The sequence below is a fragment of the Crotalus tigris genome, unplaced genomic scaffold, assembly GCF_016545835.1.
Source record: "Crotalus tigris isolate CLP2741 ecotype Arizona unplaced genomic scaffold, ASM1654583v1 scf7180000019276.598803, whole genome shotgun sequence".
Taxonomy (NCBI): domain Eukaryota; kingdom Metazoa; phylum Chordata; class Lepidosauria; order Squamata; family Viperidae; genus Crotalus; species Crotalus tigris.
The window spans coordinates 258058-280331 of record NW_024097468.1 but is presented as its reverse complement, the minus strand read 5'-3'; the positions used below and the strand labels follow the sequence as shown (position 1 = coordinate 280331).

The 22274-nt window shown below is 47.2% G+C and overlaps 1 protein-coding gene across 5 annotated transcripts in view; it reads left to right on the top strand.

The window, feature by feature from the left end:
- Positions 1–22274, top strand: part of IL11RA (interleukin 11 receptor subunit alpha) — a 108332-nt gene that overhangs the window by 50330 nt on the left and 35728 nt on the right. For 4 of the 5 annotated variants that reach the window (XM_039361467.1, XM_039361469.1, XM_039361471.1 and 1 more), the window contains exon 2: positions 50–160. In XM_039361467.1, the coding sequence (XP_039217401.1) occupies positions 158–160 (3 nt within the window). In that variant the 5' untranslated portion in view covers positions 50–157. Of the gene's footprint in view, positions 1–49; positions 161–9137; positions 9452–22274 lie in introns of those variants that run through there. The other variant, XM_039361470.1, reaches the window with a different exon arrangement.

Genomic DNA, 22274 nt, shown 5'->3' with positions numbered 1-22274 from the left:
GACACGTATTTTTTTTATCTTCATTTGCTACTTCTCTCTCTCTTTCCAGATCCTTTGGTTCTACAACTGTCAGAATTTCCACCCAGGATGATGGTTCTTTGCAGAGGTTCACTGTTCCGGCCATCGTAATGAAAATGTAGCAAGAAGGGATCTTGTGATGGTGAGTCATCCATGAATCTGGTTCTAAGATTCTTCAAGCTGGATTAAACCGAGTCTTCTCCAGAGAAGACCAAAAAGTTGACCCGGGATCAGGTGCCTTTTCACACTTACGTTCTTCTGGAAGATGGATTGCTCTTAACCTTCTTAGAAACATCTCATCATTGTCACAAGAGGCCATATAGATCCAAATTATTTATCGCTTGACATGAATCTACTTAATAAGAATGTTTAATTTGGCTACCTTGCGATAGGTAATACAGTCATATTTAATAAACCTGGGTATTAGGTCATATCTCATGTTATGCTTGCTTAAACCAGGGGCCTCCAAACTTGACAACTTGAAGACTTGAGGACTTCAACTCCCAGAATTCCTCAGCCGGCATGACTGACTAAGGAATTCTGGGAGTTGAAGTCCACAACGTTCAAAGTGGCCAAGTTTGGAGGGCCCTGCTCTAGTTGGCTGAGGAATTCTGGGAACTGAAGTCCACAAAATTACAAAGTTTGGAGTCTCCTGGCGTAGATAATTCAGGCAATTCGCTTTTGCCACAGATGAGCTTCACAATATGGACTTTGTTGCTGTGGGCTAACCTCCCTTCTGACTAGGTGGTCCATTTCAAGGAACCCTTAATGAAAGAAGCTGAACCTTTATGTGGTGACATCACAATGTCTTTCTGCCAAATTGAATGCACACTTGTGATGTGTGCGCAGCTCTTCAGCATTTCAAAAGAAGAAAACATGAATATTTATTTATTTATTTCCTCCAAATTTATATAACCATCCATCTCTTCTGTGAGACTCTGGTTGGCTCATGAATTAAAATAACAAAAAAAGAAAAAAGAAGGAAATTGTAGAAATAAAAACAATTAAAAAGTTGAAATAATTAAAACCAGTTTTACCAGAAACATAAAACAGAGGACAGGGCCAACCAACAAACAGCTTATGGACAATGTATTCATTTTGCAGGTTTCACAGGGTCCCCAAACCTTAGGCTTTGGGGCCTAACCTAAAAGGAGATGATGTTCCAAAGGGAGGGAGGGGTGTATGTGCCATGGCAAAAAAAAAAAGGGTCTCTTCCTGGATCCATAACATGCCCCTCTGATAGGATGGGTAGAAGAAATACCCTCATATAACCATGTAAGCCTTTATAGGCCATAATCAATAGCTTGAATTGAACCCAGAAGCAAACTGACAATGAATAGGATAAGGCGAGGCTTAGCTTTAAGCGTGAAGCGTGACTCTCTTGCATTTTAAGATAGCCTGACAGCCCGTGGCACAGGACATACTGGGAGAATGAAAGGAAGAAAGGATTCAAATAAATATCCTAGAAACTAATGTTTCCCAGTAGCGAAAAAATTGATGCTGGAGTGAGGCAGTTCAGCAAGACAGGATCAAAAATATACCTCCGAACCAACCACAAAGTATTTACAGAAAATAAGTAAAAAAGACTTTGGAAGGGCCTTTACCGTCCATAGACATGAAAGTACGGGAGGAGATCTCGGTTATGCAAAAAGAGCTAAGAATATTTTTGAGTTAAAAGAATTCTGTAAGGAAGGGTAGGAGAAAAAAAAAATTCCGCTGGTGTGAATAAAAGACTGTTTAGCTGGCTATAGGAAATATGCAAAGCTCTTATTTCTGCAAAAGATAAAAAGTAGGGATCCAAATGTCTGCACTTGCCATGTTCCCAGTTTTCAGATTCCGAATCCATAAACAACCGCACACCAGTATGCATTCACACATGCAGAAAGACACCCTGTGCAACTTTCTACCATGCAGAGATGGTATCCACTTGTTCATTTGGGGATTCATTGATAGAGAGGTGCCTATATGTTTGGATGCACCACATCACCCCAAAGGCTGCCGTGGGGAGAAGCAGGGAACACATGGATCCTGGCCCCTCTTTGCCTAAGACCGCTGTCTGCTTTTGCAACAGACCCTGGATCAGCTTCAAGTTTCCAAAATCAGAAGCAGGCTTCCTTCAGCTCCCACTGTTTCCCCTTCCCAAGCCCCTCGCCTTTCCTTCCCCCATCATCTGGCACTTCAGGAGCCAGCCCCCCCACTAGGCCTGTCTGAGACAAGTTTCCCCTTTATTCTTCCCTCTTCTCCCCCCTCCCTCCCCGCTCCCGGTCCTGGGCTTTGCATCCTCCTTCCCTGGCCCAGCACCTTCAGCATCTGGGTTTGATTAAATAAACATGGGCACCGTTGGATCCAGCAAAAATTACTTTCTTCCATTGGCTTTGAAACGTGTGGTGAGCTCGGCCAAAGGAAACGCACCTGAGGGAGTCTTGTCTTACGCTTCCCCAAAGATGGCCCCTTGCATATGGGGCAGTGGGCTGGGAGAGGAGGCTGGGTCTTTGGCTCTGGGTTCTGCTGACAGGGGAGGGAGCCCTGCCAGCTGCCAGCTGTACCCCTGTGAAGGAGGCTGTTCCGTGCTGCAGCCAGATGCTCAGCGGGAGCAGCACGGAGCAGTCAGCCCTACGGGGTGCAGATAGGAAAAGAGGGGGGGCCCTTCAAATTATGGGTGTTTAGGGGGAGGGGGTCAGCTTGTCTTCCCGTAATGGCTGCCTCGGTTTTGCTCTTTTTTCCCCAGCTTTTTCTCTCTCTTTATTTGTTGGAAGCAAAATTTTCAGACTGAAGTCTCATAATGCACTGGGAGTTGGGGTTGGGACCCTCCCCGATTCTGTTGAATGATGGCCCGGGTATCCTACAATGAGGTCTGTTTGTTTGAAGGATTTTATTTCATGGCTGCTGTATAAGCAGGCCTTGAATTGCGACCCCAATTGAGCCAAATAATTTTGTTGCTAAGCGAGACAGTTTTAAGCGAGCTTTGCACCAGCATACAATGATTTCTTGCGAATCCCTGCAGTTGTTAAGTTAGTAACGTGGTTGTTAAGTGAAAATGGCTTCCCTACTGTCAGAAGGTCGCAAAAGGGGATCACGTGACCCGGGGACACTGCAACCGTCATAAATAGGAACCAGTGGCCAAGCCTCTGAATTTTGATCACATGACCCATGGGGATGCTGCAACGGTTACCAGTGTGAAAAACGGTCATAAGTCATTTTTTTTCCAGTGCTGCTGTAACTTTCAGTGGTCACTAAATGAATGGTATCTTGCTTTTATTTGGGTGTTGTAAGGCAGGACTTTTCAACCAGTGGCATGGGTACCACCTGTGGTACATTGGCACCGGACAGGTGGCACGCAACCATTCTAGAAAAGTGGTAGCAGGGGAGGGGAATGAGCTGAACCGGTGGCAGCAATGCACAAGCCTGAGCGAGAGATGGCTGGAGCTGCAGGGCTGTCAGGGCTCAGTGGAAGCACCAGGATCAGCGCTTCTTCGGGGCTGTCAGGGCTCAGTGGAAGCGCCAGGATCAGCGCCAGGATCCAGCTGGAACTCGGCGCTGATCCTGACACTTCTGCTGAGCCCAGAAGAAGCACCAATCAGCTGGAATATTGCAGCATCCCAAGGATCTTGTGATTTACATTCAGATGCTTGGCAACTGATTCATATTTATGACGGTCACAATGTCCCAGGGTCATGTGAAGTGACCAAAACCTGCTGCAGCCACCCAGCAGATGGGAATAAAGACCAAACACCCCCCCACCCCACCCCCACTGCCAATCCTCAACAGAAATGCTCACAACAATGGAAACCTCGGACAGGAGGAAGAGCGCCACTGGGCGGGAACGCAGGTGTCTTGCTCGGCTGTGGCTTGGGGGGCACTTTTTTCAGTGCCATTGTAACTTCGAACAGTCATTAAGCGAACTGTTGTAAGTCGAGGACTACCTGTACTTTATCACTTTTTTCCTTTTTTTTTTTTTGGTCATCAAGTTTTTGACGCCTTGCTAGGCGACTGGTGGTCCTCGGATGTTGCCATATCCTAAAAGTGGTACAATGGGTGAAAAGGTTGAAAAGCCCTGTTGTAAGGTACCAAAGTTTCACTGAAGATGGGCAGCCATATAAATGTTTGATATAAAATATTAACGGCAGTAATGTGTTCAGCTTGTCTTGGGCAAACAGATGGAATTGCAATGCAGCCAGCTGGGAAAGGGGTAGGATGGGTCTCTCAGCCTTACGCAAGTGGTGCTGGACTTACAACATTCGTTTAGTGAACGTTTGAAGTGATTTACAACCGTTTTTGGTTTTTTTTGAGCCACACACCTTTCTTTGTCAGAGGCACAGAGTGGCTAATTTGGGGAGGGAGAGAAAAAGATTGGTGATGCCAATGCAGGGGAAGCACAGGACTGGCACCCCTTAAATTAGCAACTGAAATGTATTAAAACCCCAGGGCGTTTCACAATGGAGCCCTTGGAGGTCTGGCTATATTTTGCCAAGTTAGAAACAAAAGGATTTTTTGGACCTCTTTCCGTTTAATAGAAGAACTGACGGATAATTCTGCCTCTTTGTTGCTGGGAGTCTCCTTCTGCTGTTGCTGCTGCTGCTGCTGCTACTAGTTGATTTTCTTAACCGTGGCAACTTTTATTTTATTTTATTTATTTTTTTATTTTTTATTTTTTTCTTTTTGTCTTTACACATAACAAAAATACAAAGTACATTTTTTTTCTTTTTTCTTAACAATGCTATGTTCTATATCTCTTACATTTATTTACATTACTTCTCATACTTTTTTACTCCTCAGTTCTAACCAGTTTTTGGCAACTTTTAAGATGTGTGGACTTCAACTCCCAGAGTGCCTGGCTGGGGAATTCTGGGAGTTGAAGTCCACAGGTCTTAAAGTGGCCGAGGTAGAAAACCCCTGTCTAGAGCACAAACAGCCCCCAATTCTTGCTGGGATTTTTCTTTCTGATCCGAGTTGCTGTGGTGATGGCAGATCTGGAGTACGGCTGGGGTGGGGTATGGCCTCCTTCCTCCTCAAGGTCTGGGGATGAAGAGGTGAAATGGCCCTGGCAATCCCTGAACCCGGTCCACTGCCCCACCTTTTTCAGGCTGGTCTCCCTGCCAACGTTCCCTTGGAACGCCAAGGAGAGCGAAAGGGCCTTTTGTCTGCAAAGCCAGCTCTTTGCAGGCTGGCCAGGAGGCTGTTTTGTGCTGCTGGAATGCAGGAGGGACTCCCGGGGCAGGGAAGCAATGCAAAAGAGCGGGATGCTGGCTCTGGAAGCCTCGGCATGGAAAAAAGGGGGGGGGGCTCGTGCCAAAAGGGGGCCTGGGGTCCGAGGCCCAGCTGGGTCTGTGGATTCTGCCGGGAGGCATCTTTCCAGCTTTTCGGGCCCTGTAAGAAGAAGAAAGGCCCCCAAATGCCTTCAAATGGGACTTTGATCACTTCTTGGAATTGTCAAGAGCTTGGAGATTCAAACCCTGCCCTATTTAAGAGGTATCTAAGGAGAGACCCTCCCAGTAGTGGGATTCAACCAGTTTGCATCACTTCGTCAGAACCGGCAGCTATTTTTTTGTTGCCCAGGCCCAAAATGGATTTCTGGAAGCGGCATCCACACAGAGAACCGGTTGTTCATCTATTTCAGTGGTGGCGAACCTTTGACACGCGTGCCAGAGGTGGCACTCAGAGCCATCTCTGTGGGCACGCGTGCCATCATCCCAGCCCTGCCTCCCCTTGTCGCCCCCTCCTCACCAGCAGCCCCCCTGGAGGAGAGTCGCCCTCAGGCATGGCGCACGCAGAGCAGTGCAGCTGTGGACATGGCAGCCGGGCAGTGGGGACAAGTCTCCACCCTCGCACCCCATCATGCGCAGTTGATGCTGCGGGGCACGGGTAAAGGGTGTAGCTGCCATGGCGCTGTTGGGCTGCCTGGGCGATCTGCAGTGGGCCGTGGAGGCAGTGAGTGGCCCTGCGGGTGGGCAGGGTGAGGGGTGGAGCAGGCGGGATGGGGAGGGGCTGGTTTTGGGGCACTCGGTCTCTAAAAGGTTTGCCATCACTGACTTATTTGAATCCTACCACTGCACCCTCCCCCAAACTCAAGTCTACCCTTCTGCCCAGAGAGAGGGTCTCCTGCACGGAGCATCTAAAACAGAGGTAACAATGTTCACCGCCTTTAGCTATTTATTAAAATAAAGGCGAAACATAAATCCATAAATACACACATTCCTTGACTTACAACGTTTCATTCAGTGACTGTTCAAAGATACAACAGTCCTGAAAAAAGTGGTTTTTCACCACTTACGGCCGTTGCGGCATCCCCATAGTCAGGTGATCAAACTTCAGATACTTGGTAACTGACTCACACTTACGACATTGGCCGTATTCCGGGATCACGTGACTCCCTTTTGCCCACTTTCTGGCAAGCAAAATCAGTGGGGAAGCCAGGTTCACTTAACAACAATGTTACTCGCTTAACAACTGCAATCATTCACTGTGGCAAGAAAGGTCGTAAAACGGGGCAAAACTCACTGAATAGCCGTCTCGCTTAGCAACGGAAAATTTCAGCCCTATGGTGACAGTCCTTGATTTACAATCATTTCTTTAACAACCATGTGAAGTTATACACCAACATGAAAAAAAAGTGACTTTTCCTCACACTTGACAATTATCACCACATCTCCAGGGTGACGTGATCTGAATTTGGTGCTTGGCAACTGGCATTTGTTTATGATGGTTGCGGTGTCCCCGGGGTTACGCAGTCGTTGTTTTGCGATCTCCCTATTAGTTTCCAACAAGCAAGAGTTAAATGGGGGAAACTGGATTCACTCAACAACCCGATAATTCAGTTAACAACTGCAGTAATCCACTTAACGAGAAACGAGGTCATAAAATCAGACTTGAGTCATTCAGTAACCATGTTGCTTAACCACAGAAATGCTGGCACCAGTTTTGGCTGTAAGTTGAGGACAGTTGAGGCTCTTTAAGGGCCCTGAATGAGCGCACAGCCACTGGATGATCCCAGGGACTGAGAAAGGGTGGGTAGGGCTGGCTTTGAAGTCCAGGCTGAATTTATTGCCTGCTATGTCTCCAGAATGGACCTGAGCAGCCTCTTGAAGATTAAGGAGCCTGACCTTTGCAGGCCTGCTTGTAAAGATTACAGTAATCCAGTTAAGGCACCAGCAAAGTACATTTAACTTGCTCACAGGCTTGTCGTCCTGTTTTCCGGATCCACATAGGAGGACACTGAGTCACGGCCAACCAGGGAGATAATGCAGCCTAATACACTAAATCAGAAAAGGAAAACGAACCACTGCTAAACCAACCTCACATGTTGTGTGAATGCATCTGAGAGGTTTTTCTCCGACCTGGCTGACTGTGCTGTGAATGTAACTAGCGCAGTGTGGAATTCTGTGAATGTAACATTGCTGGCTGTGGAATTCTGGGAGTTGAAGTCCACATGCCTTAAAATTATCAAGGTTGAGAAACACTGAACTAGCGGGTGATAAACCCTTTAAATGCTATGCGGCCCAGGTGCAATTAATACATGCCTGTTAGCTACTTAATTGCATTTCACCAAGTAAAAGAAATTACCGGAAGCTGGCAAGACAAGAAGCAACGGATGCAAACCTACCAAGGAGAGAAGCAATCTGGAACTAAGGAGGAATTTCCTGACAGTGAGAACAATTAATCAGTGGAAAAACTAGCCTTCGGAAGTTGTGGGTGCTTCATCACCGGAGGTTTTTAAGAAGAGAATGGAAGCCATTTGTCTGAAATGGTCTCGTGCCTGAGCAGGAGGCTGGACTAGAAGACCTCCAAAGTCCCTTCCCGCTGAGTTTATTCTGTTAATTAAGCAGTGGGATGATTTGCCTTCAGAAAAGCTTCATCACTGAGGTTTTTAAGAAGGTGGGTGGTTAAGAAATATGAAGTATAAATAAGAATTTAAAAAATATCCTCCTGCAGCATGCCTGCTGGCTAGTTCAGTTTCTGCAGCACTTCCAAAACTGATCCAGGTGCCTGTTAGGCTGGGCTGGGGCCGGCCATGCTTGTTGCAGAATGCACTTTTCACTCCCATCCCATTTCTACATCTGGCATCTGTTGAATATCCTTTAGAACCGTGGTCCCCGTCTTCTGCTGCAGGGCAGGGCGTAGAGTTCCTAAGGAAGCATGTGGAGCTTTTGATGCTTACTACTTGGAGGAAGTGCAGGATTGAGCAGAGCTGTCTTTGCAGAGCAATTGTGCCAGTCTGGTGCCAACATCGCTCACGTGGCTTGTGGATACTGGGTATCTGGGCTGTTTTTCTGTCTGGCTTTGTTGTGCCAGTGGCCCCAAATGCAGAACTTTAATTTGGGATTTTACATTAGTCACCCTCGGTTGGAGTATATTGGTGGTGGGATTCAAATAGGTGAACAACCGGTTCTCTATGTGGATGCCACTTCCAGAAGTCCATTCTGGGCCTGGGCAACAAAAAATTAGCTACCGGTTCTACTGAAGTGATGCGATCTAGCTGAATCCCACCATTGATTTTACTACTTCCCAGAAATGTATGGACTTTGTCCTGTGCTTGGCTTCGGGGCATGCAGTAGATTTTACCGGCAATCCTAACCCTCTGGATTGGGATCCTAGTCAAAGGAAGATTCTTTAATCCCTGTCAAAAACACAGCCTGGCTTGTTAAGTGGATCACTGCAGTTTCCCAGGCTTGTTTTTTTCTAGCGCACCTGGTGGGCCCCAGCCTGCCCCCTGCATGGGATCTGGCTGTAGCGACCCAAAATAATATTTTATATTTATAAATAATATTTTATATTCAGTTTTTGTGTTTTTAACGTTTTATTTGTATGGTGCTCTAGAAGAAAAAGGAGGGTCGGTGGGTGCCTGGATGGATGGATGGATGGACGGAGAGAAAGAGAGAGACCTGCAGAGGCTCGACAGAAGATTTGCAGGGCTTTGCCTGGCGGCTGCGGCGGAAAAAAAACAACGCCTGGCCCGAAAGTGTCGCCCCCTCCCCAGGTGGGGAGAAGGGGGGGGGGCTTGAGACTCTCTCCCGGCGCGCGGAAGGGCTGGAGAAGTTTCGCTGCCCTCTGGAGGGGGAGGGAAAAGGGGGAGGGCGCCCTCCTGCCCCCGCCCGCAGAGACGCCCCCGGCTCCTCCCCGGCAGCCCAGGAGGGGATTCGGAGAAGGGAAGGAGGCAGCGCCGGCTCGCAGCACTTGGCGACGCCGCACGGGAGAGGTCTGGCGAGGCTAAACGAAGAGCAGTGCCTGTCTTGCTCGCTCCGCCGTCCGTTACCCCGCGCCTGGAGCCAGCCCGGCCGAGCCTAGCCGAAGCTCACTCGGGGAAGCAGCGCCAACTCACGCTTCTGCGGCCGGCCCGGAGCGGAGCGGAGGCGGCCCATTGGGGGCTCCGGGCAGTCCGCGGGAAGAGCCGCCGGGCGCGGGCCATGGAGAGCCGCCGGAGCCGCCGCAGCTGAAGGTAGAGCCGGGGGGGGGGCGGAGGCGGAGGCGCTCGGAGCTTCCCGGGGAGGGTTGGATGGGGCAGCAGCCCGGACTGGGGTCGCGAAGTGTGGCCGCCTCCCCGGAGCCTCTCCGACCGTCCTACTGCGGGGGAAAAGTTGCAGGCTCCCGGGGGGGGGGGAGCCCTTTAAGCCTCCCTGCCGGAGACGCTCGGCTGCCAAGCCGGTCCGGGGGGCTACAGGCAGAAAGCGAAGGCGCCCCCACTCCCGCCAGCCTCGGAGCTGCTGCGCCAAAGTGGCGCCCTCCAAGTGCGCGGGGGCACCGCAGCTCCCAGGGTCCCCGGACCAGGCGTCGGTGGGGCAGGGGGCTCGGGGGGTCTCCGGAGCGCCGCCTCTGTTCGGGGCTCCCCTGCGAGGTTTTTCCCGGCCCGGGTTCGCCTCTTGGGCAGCGGGGCCCTCCGGAGAGAAGCGGGGCGAAGGTGACCGAGTAGAGGCGGCTTCGTTTGGTCTATTGGACGGGACCGTCGGGGCTGCCCCGGCTCGCTTCGCCGCCCCCGACGGCGTGAAGGCAACTGCGGCTCTTTTTACAGCCCGCTGCTTCCTTTCCGTTCATTGTCCGGCTTCTCCTGTCGGGTCGGGGCTCGCGCTTGGGACGTCGGGCTGAGTCAGTGGGCAAGTTGACCAGGACGGTTTCGGAGTCCTTTGCTTTAAGCAGTGGGAAAAGTTTAATGGACCAATCGTCTTCCTTCCTTCTTTCTTTTCCGTCCCTTCCTCTCTTTTCCTTCCTCCCTTCCCCTTTCCTCTCCCTCTCTCCCTCCCTCCTTCCTTCCTTCTTTCTCCCTCCCATCTTCCTTCCTTCACTCTCTCCCTACATCCTTCCTACACTCCTCCTTTCCTTTCCTTTCCATCTCTCCTCTCTCTCTCTCTCTCTCCCTCCCTCCCTCCCACCTCCTTCCTTCCCTCCTTCTCTCCCTCCCTTCCCTTCCCCTCCTTCTTGTTCTCATTCTCGTTCCCCTTCTCCTGGCATTCTCGGGGAGCCTTTTGAGGGATCTGGGAAATATTTTCCCATCTAACAAGTTTGTGAGGACATGGAAAAAAACTGTGCAGCATGAAGCTTAATTGACGCAGGGCTTTTTTTTTTTTCCAGTTTGAATTTCCATTGTATGAAACAGAAGGAAAGGGTACCTGATTTACTGTAGATTTGAAGGTGGGCTGAGGCAGCATTGTGAGAACTTTCCCCTCCACCCAGGAAACTTCTAGCTTCCTACAAATGTCTCAAGAACTGTGGAGGAAAGATCAGCAAGGGAAAATACCTTCCTGAAAAGATGACTTGCCCATCCCATTGATTCTCCCCCCCCCCCCAGGTTTTGGAGGAAGAAGGCTGATAGTCTTCAGTGGCAAAAACAAAACAAAACAGGAATCTAGAAACATCTTTTTTGACAAATAAATTTTTATCAAAAGGCATCAGCTACAGCTCATGAAAGATTATACCTTTCAAATTTTTTTAAAAATGGAAAAAGTACTACCAAACTCCTGGTTCGTTTTTGTTTTTTTGCATTCATATTGCAGGGGAACATTTTTTGCAGTGGGAAAAATGCTAGGAAGAAGAAGAAAAAACCTACAGAGTTATCTCAACACTCAGCAGAGCCCAGCAATTGGTCTAAAGCAGTGTTTCTTAATTACTTTTCCTCTCAAGACTTCTCCCCACTTTTAAAAATTATGGAGGTCTCCAGAAGAGCTTTTATTTGCGTGGGTTATGGTCATCGATGTGGGCTGTATTAAAAACCAAAATGCATGCATTTGTAGAACATTTATTTTTTTGAATCACGAAAAAAATAAGAATAAGAAATCCATTAGATATGAATAAATAAAATATTATCCGTAAAAAACCCTATATTTTGAATACATTAAAACAGTGGTTCTCAATCTCTCTGTAGAAAAAAAAACCCCGGGGGAGGGGGCTGCAATTTTTGTCCAAGGAGGTCTGCAAAGGCTTGAAAAAATGTTATGATTTAAATGTTGAATTAATCTTGGGGATCCGTGGCCGTGGTCTGTGGCCACAAATGGTATTTATAAGGGGTCCATGATGAAGAAAAGGTTGAGAACCACTGCATTAAAACACTGAGAAAAGTGACATTGTTTTTAAAAAAATTAAATTAATATCTGGCAAATAATTTTGATTTTGTGGGGCCCCCCTCAGGGGTCCTAGGACTATACTTTAAGAAACACTGTCTTAGAGAAAGGTTTTTCAAACTGCATAAAATGCTGTTGACGCTACCTAAGGGGCAAAGAGCAATAATATCACCACCATTGTGCCTTTAACACAAACCCATTTTGAAAAGGAGCCTCTCAGCTACGAGAAGCTCCTAAGTGGATCCTGCAGCCAGAATAATTGCAAGCACTGTTCAGGATCCACTGCAACTACAAGAGTGGGGAAGAGTTCTCGGGTAGAACATTTGCCCCCACTGGAAGAATTATTATTTACGAATCTTTTTAAATGCAGAGGTCCTTGAAACTGAGGGTGCATCTTTGCTTTGAAATCCAGCCACAAATTTTTGTGGGTCCGGGGGAAAAAAAAATAGTTGACAGGAGCAGCTGGGAAGAAAGTGATGGCTGGTGTGGGTGGCCCTACGCCCAAAAAGAAGAGGGGGTCAAATTATTCTCCAAAGCATCAGAGGGCAGGACAAGAAACAATGGTTGTAAACTGACCAAATTCCAATCTGGAATTAAGGAGAAACTTCCTAACAGTGAGGACAATTAATCAGTAAAACAGCTTGCCTCCAGAAATCGTGGTCGCTCCATCACTGGAGGTTTTTAAGAAGAGACTAGACCAGTGGTTCTCAACCTTTTTAATGCAGCGACCCCCCCCCCGCAACCGGTCGTAAGTCAAGGACTACTCAACCTGTCATAAGTCAAGGACTACTCAACTGGTGCAGCACCGTTGGCAGAATGGGACTTTTGGCGGGCTCAACAGGGCAGAGACAGCCTGGACAATTCCTACTGGCTTTTGAAAGCCAATAGAATTAGACTCTATTCAAGAGAGTCTATTCTATTGGCTTTCAAAAGCCAGTAGAATAAAAGGGAGTAGCACAGCTAAGGAAAAGGGGAAAAAAATGGCAGACTGCGTTGTTTGGCGACCCCCGTGAAATGGTCGTTCGACCCCAAATGGGGTCGTGACGCACAGATTGAGAACCACTGGACTAGACAGTCACTTGTTTGAAATGGTATAGGATGGTTCTTCTGCTTGAGCAGGGGGCTGGACTAGAAGACCTCCAAGATCTCTTCCAGGTCTATTCTATTCCTGGTGTCTTTGCAGAGGGTGGCACACATCAATGTGTTTCAGAGAGCAAGTGGGAGGGGACAGTTCTTGTAAATTAACCCTTGTGTTATGGTTATGTGAAAAGGAAAAAATTCAAGAAAACAGAACAACAAAAGAATAACAGACTAACAGTTGGAAGGGACCTTGGAGGTCTTCTATTCCAACCCCAGCTTACAGTTTAGGAAATACCCTTTCTTGCCCCATGGGTAGAGTTTTAGGATAGTTTATCTTGCATCATTTTGATGGTCTTGTGAATCTAATGGAAGTCTTGCATTTATCTCTAGATTTGGCTTAGTCTTTTGGCACTTTTTGTTGCTGGCTGCAGAAGATGTAATAAACCTTGCGGTTGGAAGCAGGTTTCTCTGAACAAAACAAGCTGAGAAAATAGCATTTGTGTGAATGCAGCCTCTTAACTGTGGCCGCTGCACTTTCAAGCAGTAGGGGAAAAAATATCAGAGGGAGTCTATAGCCCGTTGCCCAACCAAGTAAATTTTATTAGAATGGTTCAGCTGCAGCTTGTTAGTTGGAAAAAGGGTTACAGATCTGATCTTTTTCCCGTGTAACCTGGCTCTCCTCCTACATCAGAGGTGGGGAACAATGGCCCTTTTATGACTTGTGGACTTCAACTCCCAGAATTGGCTGGCTCAAGAATTCTGGGAGTTGAAGTCCACAGGTCATAATAGGGCCATAGTTCCCCACCCCCCATCCTATATGGTGGTAGGAAAGTAACCATGTTTTGCAATCCTTACTTTTTTTAACCAAATCTCTCCCGCGTCACGTGGCACCTTCAGGATGAAATACAGAGAATCCTTTCAGCTGTGCTTGGCTTCTGTTGATGAACTGATGGATATGTCACTTATATTTATTTATTTATATGATTGACTGATTTCCGTAGCTGCCCATCTCAACCAGTGATGCTGGAGTGATGTACATCATAAAAAACATGCTAGTCTCACTTTAGGCGTAAATGCCAGCTGACGACTTTGGGCCAGTCCCCCACTCTCATTTAGAACATAGAATAACGGAAGGGATCTTGGAGGTCATCTAGTCCAACCCCCTGCTGGAACTGGAGACCCAACCATTCTGGACAAATGACTCTCCAATCACTTCTTGAAAACCTCCAGTATTGGAGCACCCACAACTTCTGGAGGCAAACCGCTTGTCCCACTGATTAATTGTTCTCACTGTCAAGAAATTCCTTCTTAGGTAGTTCCAGGTTGCTTCTCTCCTTGATTGGTTTCCACCCGTTGCTTCTTGTCCTGCCTTCAGGTGCTTTGGAGAATAGGTGGAACCCCTCCTCTTCTTTTTGGCAGCCCCTTAAGTATGGAAAATAGTTATCTCCCCCATAATCTTCTCTTTGATAGGCTAGCCATACCCAATTCCTGCAACATTCTTTGTGTGTTTTAGCCTCCAGTCCCCTGATTATCCTCATTGTTCTTCTCTGCACTCTTTCCAGAGTCTCAACATCTTTTTTACATCACGACGACCAAAACTGGATGCATATCCCAAGTGTATTATAAAGCGGTACTAACATTTCACGTGATCTTGATTCTATCCCTCTGTTAATGCAATTTAGGATTGCATTGGCCTTTTTAGCTGCTGCCGTATACCTCACAGCCCAACCCACCTCGCGGGGTTGTTCTTGTGGGGAAAATAAGGGAATTTTTCTTGGAAGCAAATAAGGGCAGAGGGAACTGAAATGGGAGAATCAGCAGAGGAAAAGATGGAGGAAAGACTTGATTCCGCCTTCTCGTCCCATCCACTTTCTTGCTGCCCAAGAATATAATCTCCTCACTTTGCATTTGGCCCTGAGTCGCCCATGCAGTTTCCTGGGTAAAGGAATTGCGGAGGGTTGCCTAGGAGTTGTTGTGTTGTATTTGTCCGATTAGCCAACAGCCCTTGGAATGAAGCCCTGCTTGGCCTTTCATTCAGATCCTGAGCAGGCCTGACCCCGAGAGTGGATTGGGACAGCCAAATCTAGCATCCCCTGTCAGTGACATGCTCAAGACAGCACAGATAATTTAGCAAGAGTTTTTTTTTTCTTGGCTGGCTTCTTTGTTAGTCATTAAAGTCTCCTTAAATCCTCTTGGGTTTTTTTCCGTGTTATTTTGCAACAAAATGTTTAGAAATGCCTGCTGCCTTGGTGAGAAGACAGAAGTGTGAGCCGAGAGGATATTTGTAGAGCTCTCCGTGACCTGCAGAAGACAGGGAGGGCTTATGGATGGTGAGAAGGAGAGGGCAGAGTGTCTGGTTTTCTCTGAATATCCCCGGGAAACAGCCTGGTCCTGTTTTCTTCCTCCTTCTTCCTTTCTTTCTGTTAATTTTCTTTTTTCTTCCTCCTTCTTCCTGTTAATTTTGTCAATGGAAATTAATAGAATAGAATAGAATAGAATAGAATAGAATAGAATAGAATAGAATAGAATAGAATAGAGCTGGAAGGGACTTTTGGAGGTCTTCTAGTCCAGTGGTTCTCAACCTGTGGGTCGGGACCCCATTTGGGGGTCGAACGGCCATTTCACGGGGGTCGCCAAACAATGCAGTCCGCCATTTTTTCCCCCTTTTCCTTAGCTGTGCTACTCCCTTTTATTCTATTGGCTTTTGAAAGCCAATAGAATAGACTCTCTTGAATAGAGTCTAATTCTATTGGCTTTCAAAAGCCAATAGGAATTGTCCAGGGCTGTCTCTGCCCTGCTGAGCCCGCCAAAAGTCCCATTCTGCCAACGGTGCTGCACCAGTTGAGTAGTCCTCGACTTACGACCGGTTGGGGGGGTCGCGGCATTAAAAAGGTTGAGAACCACTGTTCTAGTCCAACCCCCTACTCAAGCAGGGGGACCTATACCATCTCAGACAGGCGATTGTCCAGTCTCTTTTTAAAAACTTCCCGCGATGGAGCGCCCACGATTTCTGGAGGCAAACTGTTCCACTGGTTGATTGTCCTCCCTGTTAGGAACTTTCTCCTTAATTCCAGGTTGCTTCTCTCTTTCATCAGCTTCCAAATTCTCAGTCATTCAGCTCATGGTTGTCCCAAAGGTGCTTTTTCAAGAGGCAACTCTTCAAAGACCAGTTGCCTCTTTAAAAAGCACCTTTGGGGTATCCTGTTCATTTGCTTTGTTTTTTTCCTCCTTCTTTCTTTTTCCTTCCTCCTTTTTCCTTTCTTCTTGTTGACTTGCTGTTCCTTCCCCTTTCAATAGGCACAGTGCTTTCAAAAATAGCCAGCTTCGATTTTCTTACTGCCAACCAAATAGACCTGCACAGATGCAAATGCATCCTGTAAATAATGAATTTTGCAAGTGCCTTCTGGAGAATGCCAGAGCAGTCAGCTGATTCCTTATGTAAGGTGATGCCTCTGTGCCTCTTGTTTATTTTTCCAGAAGCGGCCCAAAAAATTAGCGTCTTTGTTGAATGGACAGATTTAGCTCAGGGGAAAATGCAGCCCAAGGTGGGAGTTTATGGGGCTGCTTGTTTTTAAAATCAGAAAATAAGGGTGCCTGGAAAGTATCTTGGTGTTCCGGAGGCAGGAACTCAAGCCTATTTGCTCTGGGTCTGCTCATACAGGTAATCCTTGACTTACAACAGTTCATTTAGTGGCCATTCAAAGTTACAATGGCACTAAAAAAAAAGCGACATGACCATTTTTCACACAATCACTGCAGCCTCCCCATGGTCACGTGATCAGAATCCAGACGCTTGGCAACTGAGTCATATTTATGGCAGTTGCAGTGTTCTGGGGTCACGTGATCAACTTTTTGCGACCTTCTGACAAGCATTGGCAAGTTTGAAGCCGGGTTCGCTTAACAACCATGTTGCTAACTTAACAACTGAGAGTGATTCACTTAACAGCTATGGCAAGGAGGTTGTACAGTGGGACAAACCTATCTGTCTTGCTTAGCAACAGAAACTTTGTGCTCACTTATGGTCCTATATCAAGGACTACCTCTACTTATCTATTTGTTCGATTTCTGTTTCTCCAGGAGTAATTTCTACTACTGTATTTTTGCAGCATTTACGCTGTTATTACAGTAGTGGTAGGTGTAGTAGCAGTAGGGAAGAAAGTAGTGGTGAACAGTGAGTACTACCATGTGTATACTTGTGTGCGTGTTGTCTGTGTTGTTATGTGAGGTCTCTTGTGTTTTGGAACCCACTGAATTGGGTATTGATAGAAGAGAATCTTTGTCGCTGTTGAACTGTGGGATCTTTGGTGCTCTCCGAGCTTGATGGTTTTCTTGCAGACGTTTCATGATCCAACTAGGTAGCGTCATCAGAGCTAGGGGGGAGATTGGGAGGAGGAGGAGGAGGAGGACGACGACTAAGTGGTTCTTGGTGCTTTCTGAGCTTGGGGGTTTTCTTGCAGATGTTTCATGATCCAACTAGGTAGCATCATCAGAGCTAGAAGGGAGGGAGATGATGATGATGATGATGAGGAGGAGGAGGAGGAGGAGGAGGAGGAGGAGGATTTAAGTGGTCGGTGCTTTCTGAGCTTGGTGGTTTTCTTACAAACGTTTCATGATCCAACTAGGTAACATCAGTACTGGAAAGGAGAGGGTTGAAATGAGGAAGAAGAGGAGGAAGAGAAAGGAGAAGGAAAGAGAGAAGAGGAGAAGGAGGAGGAGGAGGAGGATCTCTGGGCTTGGTAGTTTTCTTGCAGACATTTCATGACCCAGCTAAGTAACATCCTCAGTGCTAGCAACCTAGTTAGGCAATGAAATGCCTTCAAGAAAACAGCCAAGCGCAGAAAATATCAAGAACCCCAATGACTTGGGCATACGTAGAAGAACCCGTAACAAAAACTTCCAATGATGGAGCACCCAGGACTCCCGGAGGCAGTTGTTCCGCTGCCAAATAGCTCTCAAGGTTAGGAAATTCCTCTTTCTGAGTCTGGATCTCCTGCAAAAAGTCTCCCATCTGTTGGTCCATGTCCTGCCTTCAAGAACTACGGAGCATCCGTCTGCATCCCCTTCTCCCTGACAGCCCTTTCTGTGTGGGGAGGCAGCTCTCGTGCCTCCCCTTAGCCTTCTCAACCTTCTCAACGGAAACTCGGAAACTCAACGTGCCCAGTTGCTTTAATTGCTCTTCGTAGGCTTTACCCTCCAAGCACCTCATCATTTTTATTGGTCTGCTCTGACAGTTCTTCCACCACTCCTTTTTTTTCCCTCTTCATATTGGCAGAGCAGACTGAGAAATATGTGACAGTGAGGAACAAACTTAATTGCATATTTGTTGAGTTAGAGAAATCATGGGAATGGCAGAACTTCATCTCCAAACTGATCACTGTCTTTGTCCACTCTCCTGCTTACGGTTTGAAAAAGGGAAGCACCCACCAGGACACCATGTTGCTGGAGAAGGTAGCTAGGAGTGACATGATGACAGCGTTGCAATATCTGAGAGCTGCCACAAAGAGGAGGGGGTCCATCTATTCTCCAAAGCACCTGATGGCTGCACAAGAAGCAACAAATGGAAACTAATCAAGGAGAGAAGCAATCTAGAACTAAGGAGAAATTTCCTGAGAACAATTAACCAGTGGAACAACCTGCCTCCAGAAGTTGTGGTGTTCCATCACTGGAGGCTTTCAAGAAGAGACTGAACAGCCATTTTTCCAGAATAGTATAGGGTTTCCTGCTTGAGCAAGGGGTTCAGTCAATCAGAATAGAGCTGGAAGGGACCTTGGAGGTGTTCTAGTCCATCCCCCTTGGACTAAAGACCTAGTCCAAGGGTTGAACTAGAACACCTCCAAGGAGTTTTCCAGTTCTGGTATTCTGTTAACCAGTGGAACGGCTTGCCTCCAGAGGTTGTGGTTGCTCCATCCCTGGAGGTTTTCAAGAAGAGACTGGACAGCCATTTGTCTGAAATGGGTACAGGGTCTCCTACTTGAGCAGGGGGTTGGACTAGAACAGTGGTTCTTAACCTGGGCGATATTGCCCCCCAGGGGGTGATTTCATTTTCAGGGGGGCAATGGAATGAAAAGGGGTGACACGGGGTGAAGGAACGAAAAGGGGACGATACGGGAGCGATGGAGCGAGAAGTTTTGGGGACATCTTTGAGACTTTTTGGTACAATGAATTGCTTTATATCTGTTGTACAAAAACATCAGATCGCTCACTATTAGTGGATTGAATTGTGTTTTCAAATGTTCCTCCAGCTAGCTTCAGTACAGAACGCCGTACATATGTGACCACGCATTGCTTATCTTCATGCGCGTTGCGCAGCAGCCTCTATCCATACAGTGGCACGCCATTGGCCAGAATATGGGAGATATGGGGAAAAGACTGGAAATAAATTATTTGCATCGATAGGTCCTGATGACAATTTTAAAGAAAACAAAAAAAGCGTTTGCATAAATTGAAGAATTATTTCCAATGTTGTGATTGAGAGGTTATGTTGGGGGAGGGGGGCGATGACAACTTCCTCATTGGCTCAAGGGGGCGATTCGTTCAAAAAGGTTAAGAACCACTGGACTAGAAGACCTCCAAGGTTCCTTCCAACTCTTGTTATTCTGTTATTACTGTGTTGTTATTCTGTTGTTCTGTGATTCTGCTTCCCCATGGAGCTTTCTGCCCTAGGAGGGGAAGTGTGTAGGCACATGTTTCTTGGCCACAAAGGTGTCACTCTGCCAGCCAGCCTTCCTCCCCACTGGTCAGCCCACTGCCTCTTGTCAGTTGAGGAAATGGAAAGGCCGGAAAGCAATTGTGTAATTCTGGCCGCATGTGTTGCTTGTGGCTTCTGTTGCAGTGTCCTACTTGTGCACTTTCTAGGCAGGTGGCCACAGCTCAGTTTCACACACACACACACACACTCGTCGAGCATTTTAGGGATGGAAACAGTCCTAGCTAGCAGACCAGATTTACCACTTGGCTGCCCACCAAAGAAAAATGGTGCTCTCCCAAAAGAATATAATGGGGGAAAAATTCTGAGAATGTGCAAGGCCTGCCAGTAAATGGCTCCCCATCATCCCTGGATGCTTCTGGGGCATAAGGGCCAACCCCCCCCCACCCTGACCCCCCAACAAGTTGTCTATTCAAGGCTCTCTCTCTCTCTCTCTCTCTGGCAGGTAGCCAGAGGGCTGTGGGGGCTGAAGGGTGGACTACCCTTCCCCTTTCTGTGTAAAGCTTACCCAGGCCTTGGGGCGGCGGCTGCAATTACTACAGTTTGCAATTAAAAGGCCTATAAAAGTGCCATGGGAACTGCCCGGGGGGGCTGAAGGCAGAGGCTTTGTTAGGCTTGGCAGAGCAAAATTTATGGAGCCATCCGGGCAGGTGGCAGCTTCTCTCCAGCTCAAGTTTGCAGCTGTGGGAAAAAGGCAGCCAGGACGGCTCTTCATTTGGCCTTTTGGGGAGGGGAGATCTTAAACCTATCCCCCCTACCCCCTTCGGCTTGGCACTTCTCATTCATAGAAAGATCTGCCGGTCAGATTTTTCCAGGAAATGCCACGCTTTATCAGTGTCACTTAATCCATCCTGGGTGATTAAAGCTTTTCTTTCTCAGTCTCAGCGACAATGATAATGATAATAATAATAAAGTTGGAAGGGACCTTGGAGGTCATCTAGTCCAACCCCCTGCTCAGGCAGGTAACCCTATACCATTTCAGACAAATGGCTCTCCAGTCAGTCTCTTTTTAAAAACTTCCAGTGTTGGAGCATTCACCACTTCTGGGGGCAGGTTGTTCCACTGGTTAATTGTTCTCACTGTCAGGAAGTTTCTTCTTAGTTCTAGGTTGCTTCTTTCCTTGCTTAGTTTCCATCTGTTGCTTCTTGTCCTGCCTTCAGATGCTTTGGAGAATAGCTTGACCCCCTCTTCTATTTTGGGGCAGCCCCTGAGATATTGGAACACTGCTTCATGTCCCTCCTCATCCTTCTCTTCATTAGACTAGACCAGTGGTTCTCAACCTGTGGGTCGGGACCCCATTTGGGGTCGAACGACCATTTCACGGGCATCGCCAAACAACGCAGTCCGTCATTTTTCCCCCCTTTTCCTTAGCTGTGCTACTCCCTTTTATTCTATTGGCTTTTGAAAGCCAATAGAATAGACTCTCTTGAATAGAGTCTAATTCTATTGGCTTTCAAAAGCCAATAGGAATTGTCCAGGCTGTCTCTGCCCTGCTGAGCCCGCCAAAAGTCCCATTCTGCAAACGGTGCTGCACCAGTTGAGTAGTCCTCGACTTACGACCGGTTGAGTAGTCCTCGACTTACGACCGGTTGGGGGTCGCGGCATTAAAAAGGTTGAGAACCACTGGACTAGACATACCCAATTCCAGCATGCTTTCTTTATATGTTTTAGCCTCCAGTCCCCTAATCATCTTTGTTGCTCTTCTCTGCACTCTTTCTAGAGTCTCAACATCTTTTTCACATCGTGGTGACCAAAGCTGGATGCAGTATTCCAAGTGTGGCCTTACTTTAAGACGGGTGGACTTCAACTCCCAGAATTCCCCAGCCAAGCATAATTTAGATGTGGACTTCAGTTCCCAGCATGCTGGCTGGGAATTTTGGGAGTTGAAGTCTGCCCTTCTTAAAGTCACTGAGAAACACTGGGTGTTGCACTGTTAGAACACAGAACATAGAGTTGGAAGGGACCTTGGAGGTCTTCTAGTTCAGCTATTCCAGGGAAATGGTAATGGCTGTCCAGTCTCTTTTTGAAAGCCTCCAGCGATGGGGCACTGTTAGGAAAGCCCATCAAAGGAAGATTTTCAAAAAGTGTTTGTGTGTGTGTGTATTTAATAGTGAAATACAATATTTTACCAAACGGGCAACGATTACAGGTAAATTTCAACTTTACGATCATTAATTTAGTGACTGTTCAAAATTACAATGGCACCGAAAAAGGTGACTTATGATCAAAAGCGAGAGGCTTGGCCACTGACTCGTATTTATGACGGCTGCAGTGTCCCGGGATCATGTGATCCGCTTTTGCGACCTTCTGACACGCAGTGGGGAAGCCAGACTCACTTAACAACTGTGTTACTGACTTACCAAATGCACTGATTCACTTAACAACTGTGGCAGGAGAGGTGGAAAAATGGGGCAAAATTCACTTAACCAATGTTTCGCTTTGCGAGAAAAATTTTGGGCTCAGTTGTGGCCGTAAGTTGAGGACTTCCTCTATAGCCTTGTTTTGGTTTCCGATCACTGCCTACATGCCTGCAGTCTTGGCAAGGCGTCTAATAATAAAGGAACTTTATGTCAGGTTGAAGTATGTTCTTGAAATACTCTGTGGAATTCTTCCTCCGATGAGGAGCTTTGGCGCCAGCCTGCCAGGGAACAACTAAGGGCAGTTTTAATCATTTGTACAAAAACTCATCCTCTTCCTTTTAAACAATGGATCCAGGAAGTGAGTGTGTAGTTTATTCTTGAAGCATTTCCGTGTTCTAAAAATGAAAGGACGATCCATTTCTTTCTGTATCATCTGGGGTTAAGAACAAGGCCAAGGACTGGATTAATTTTTTATGTTCTATCCAGTTAATAGAGGGATCTCTTTTTTTCCTATGAACAGCTTCCCCCACTGACTTTGCTTGTCAGAAGTTCGCAAAAGGGGAT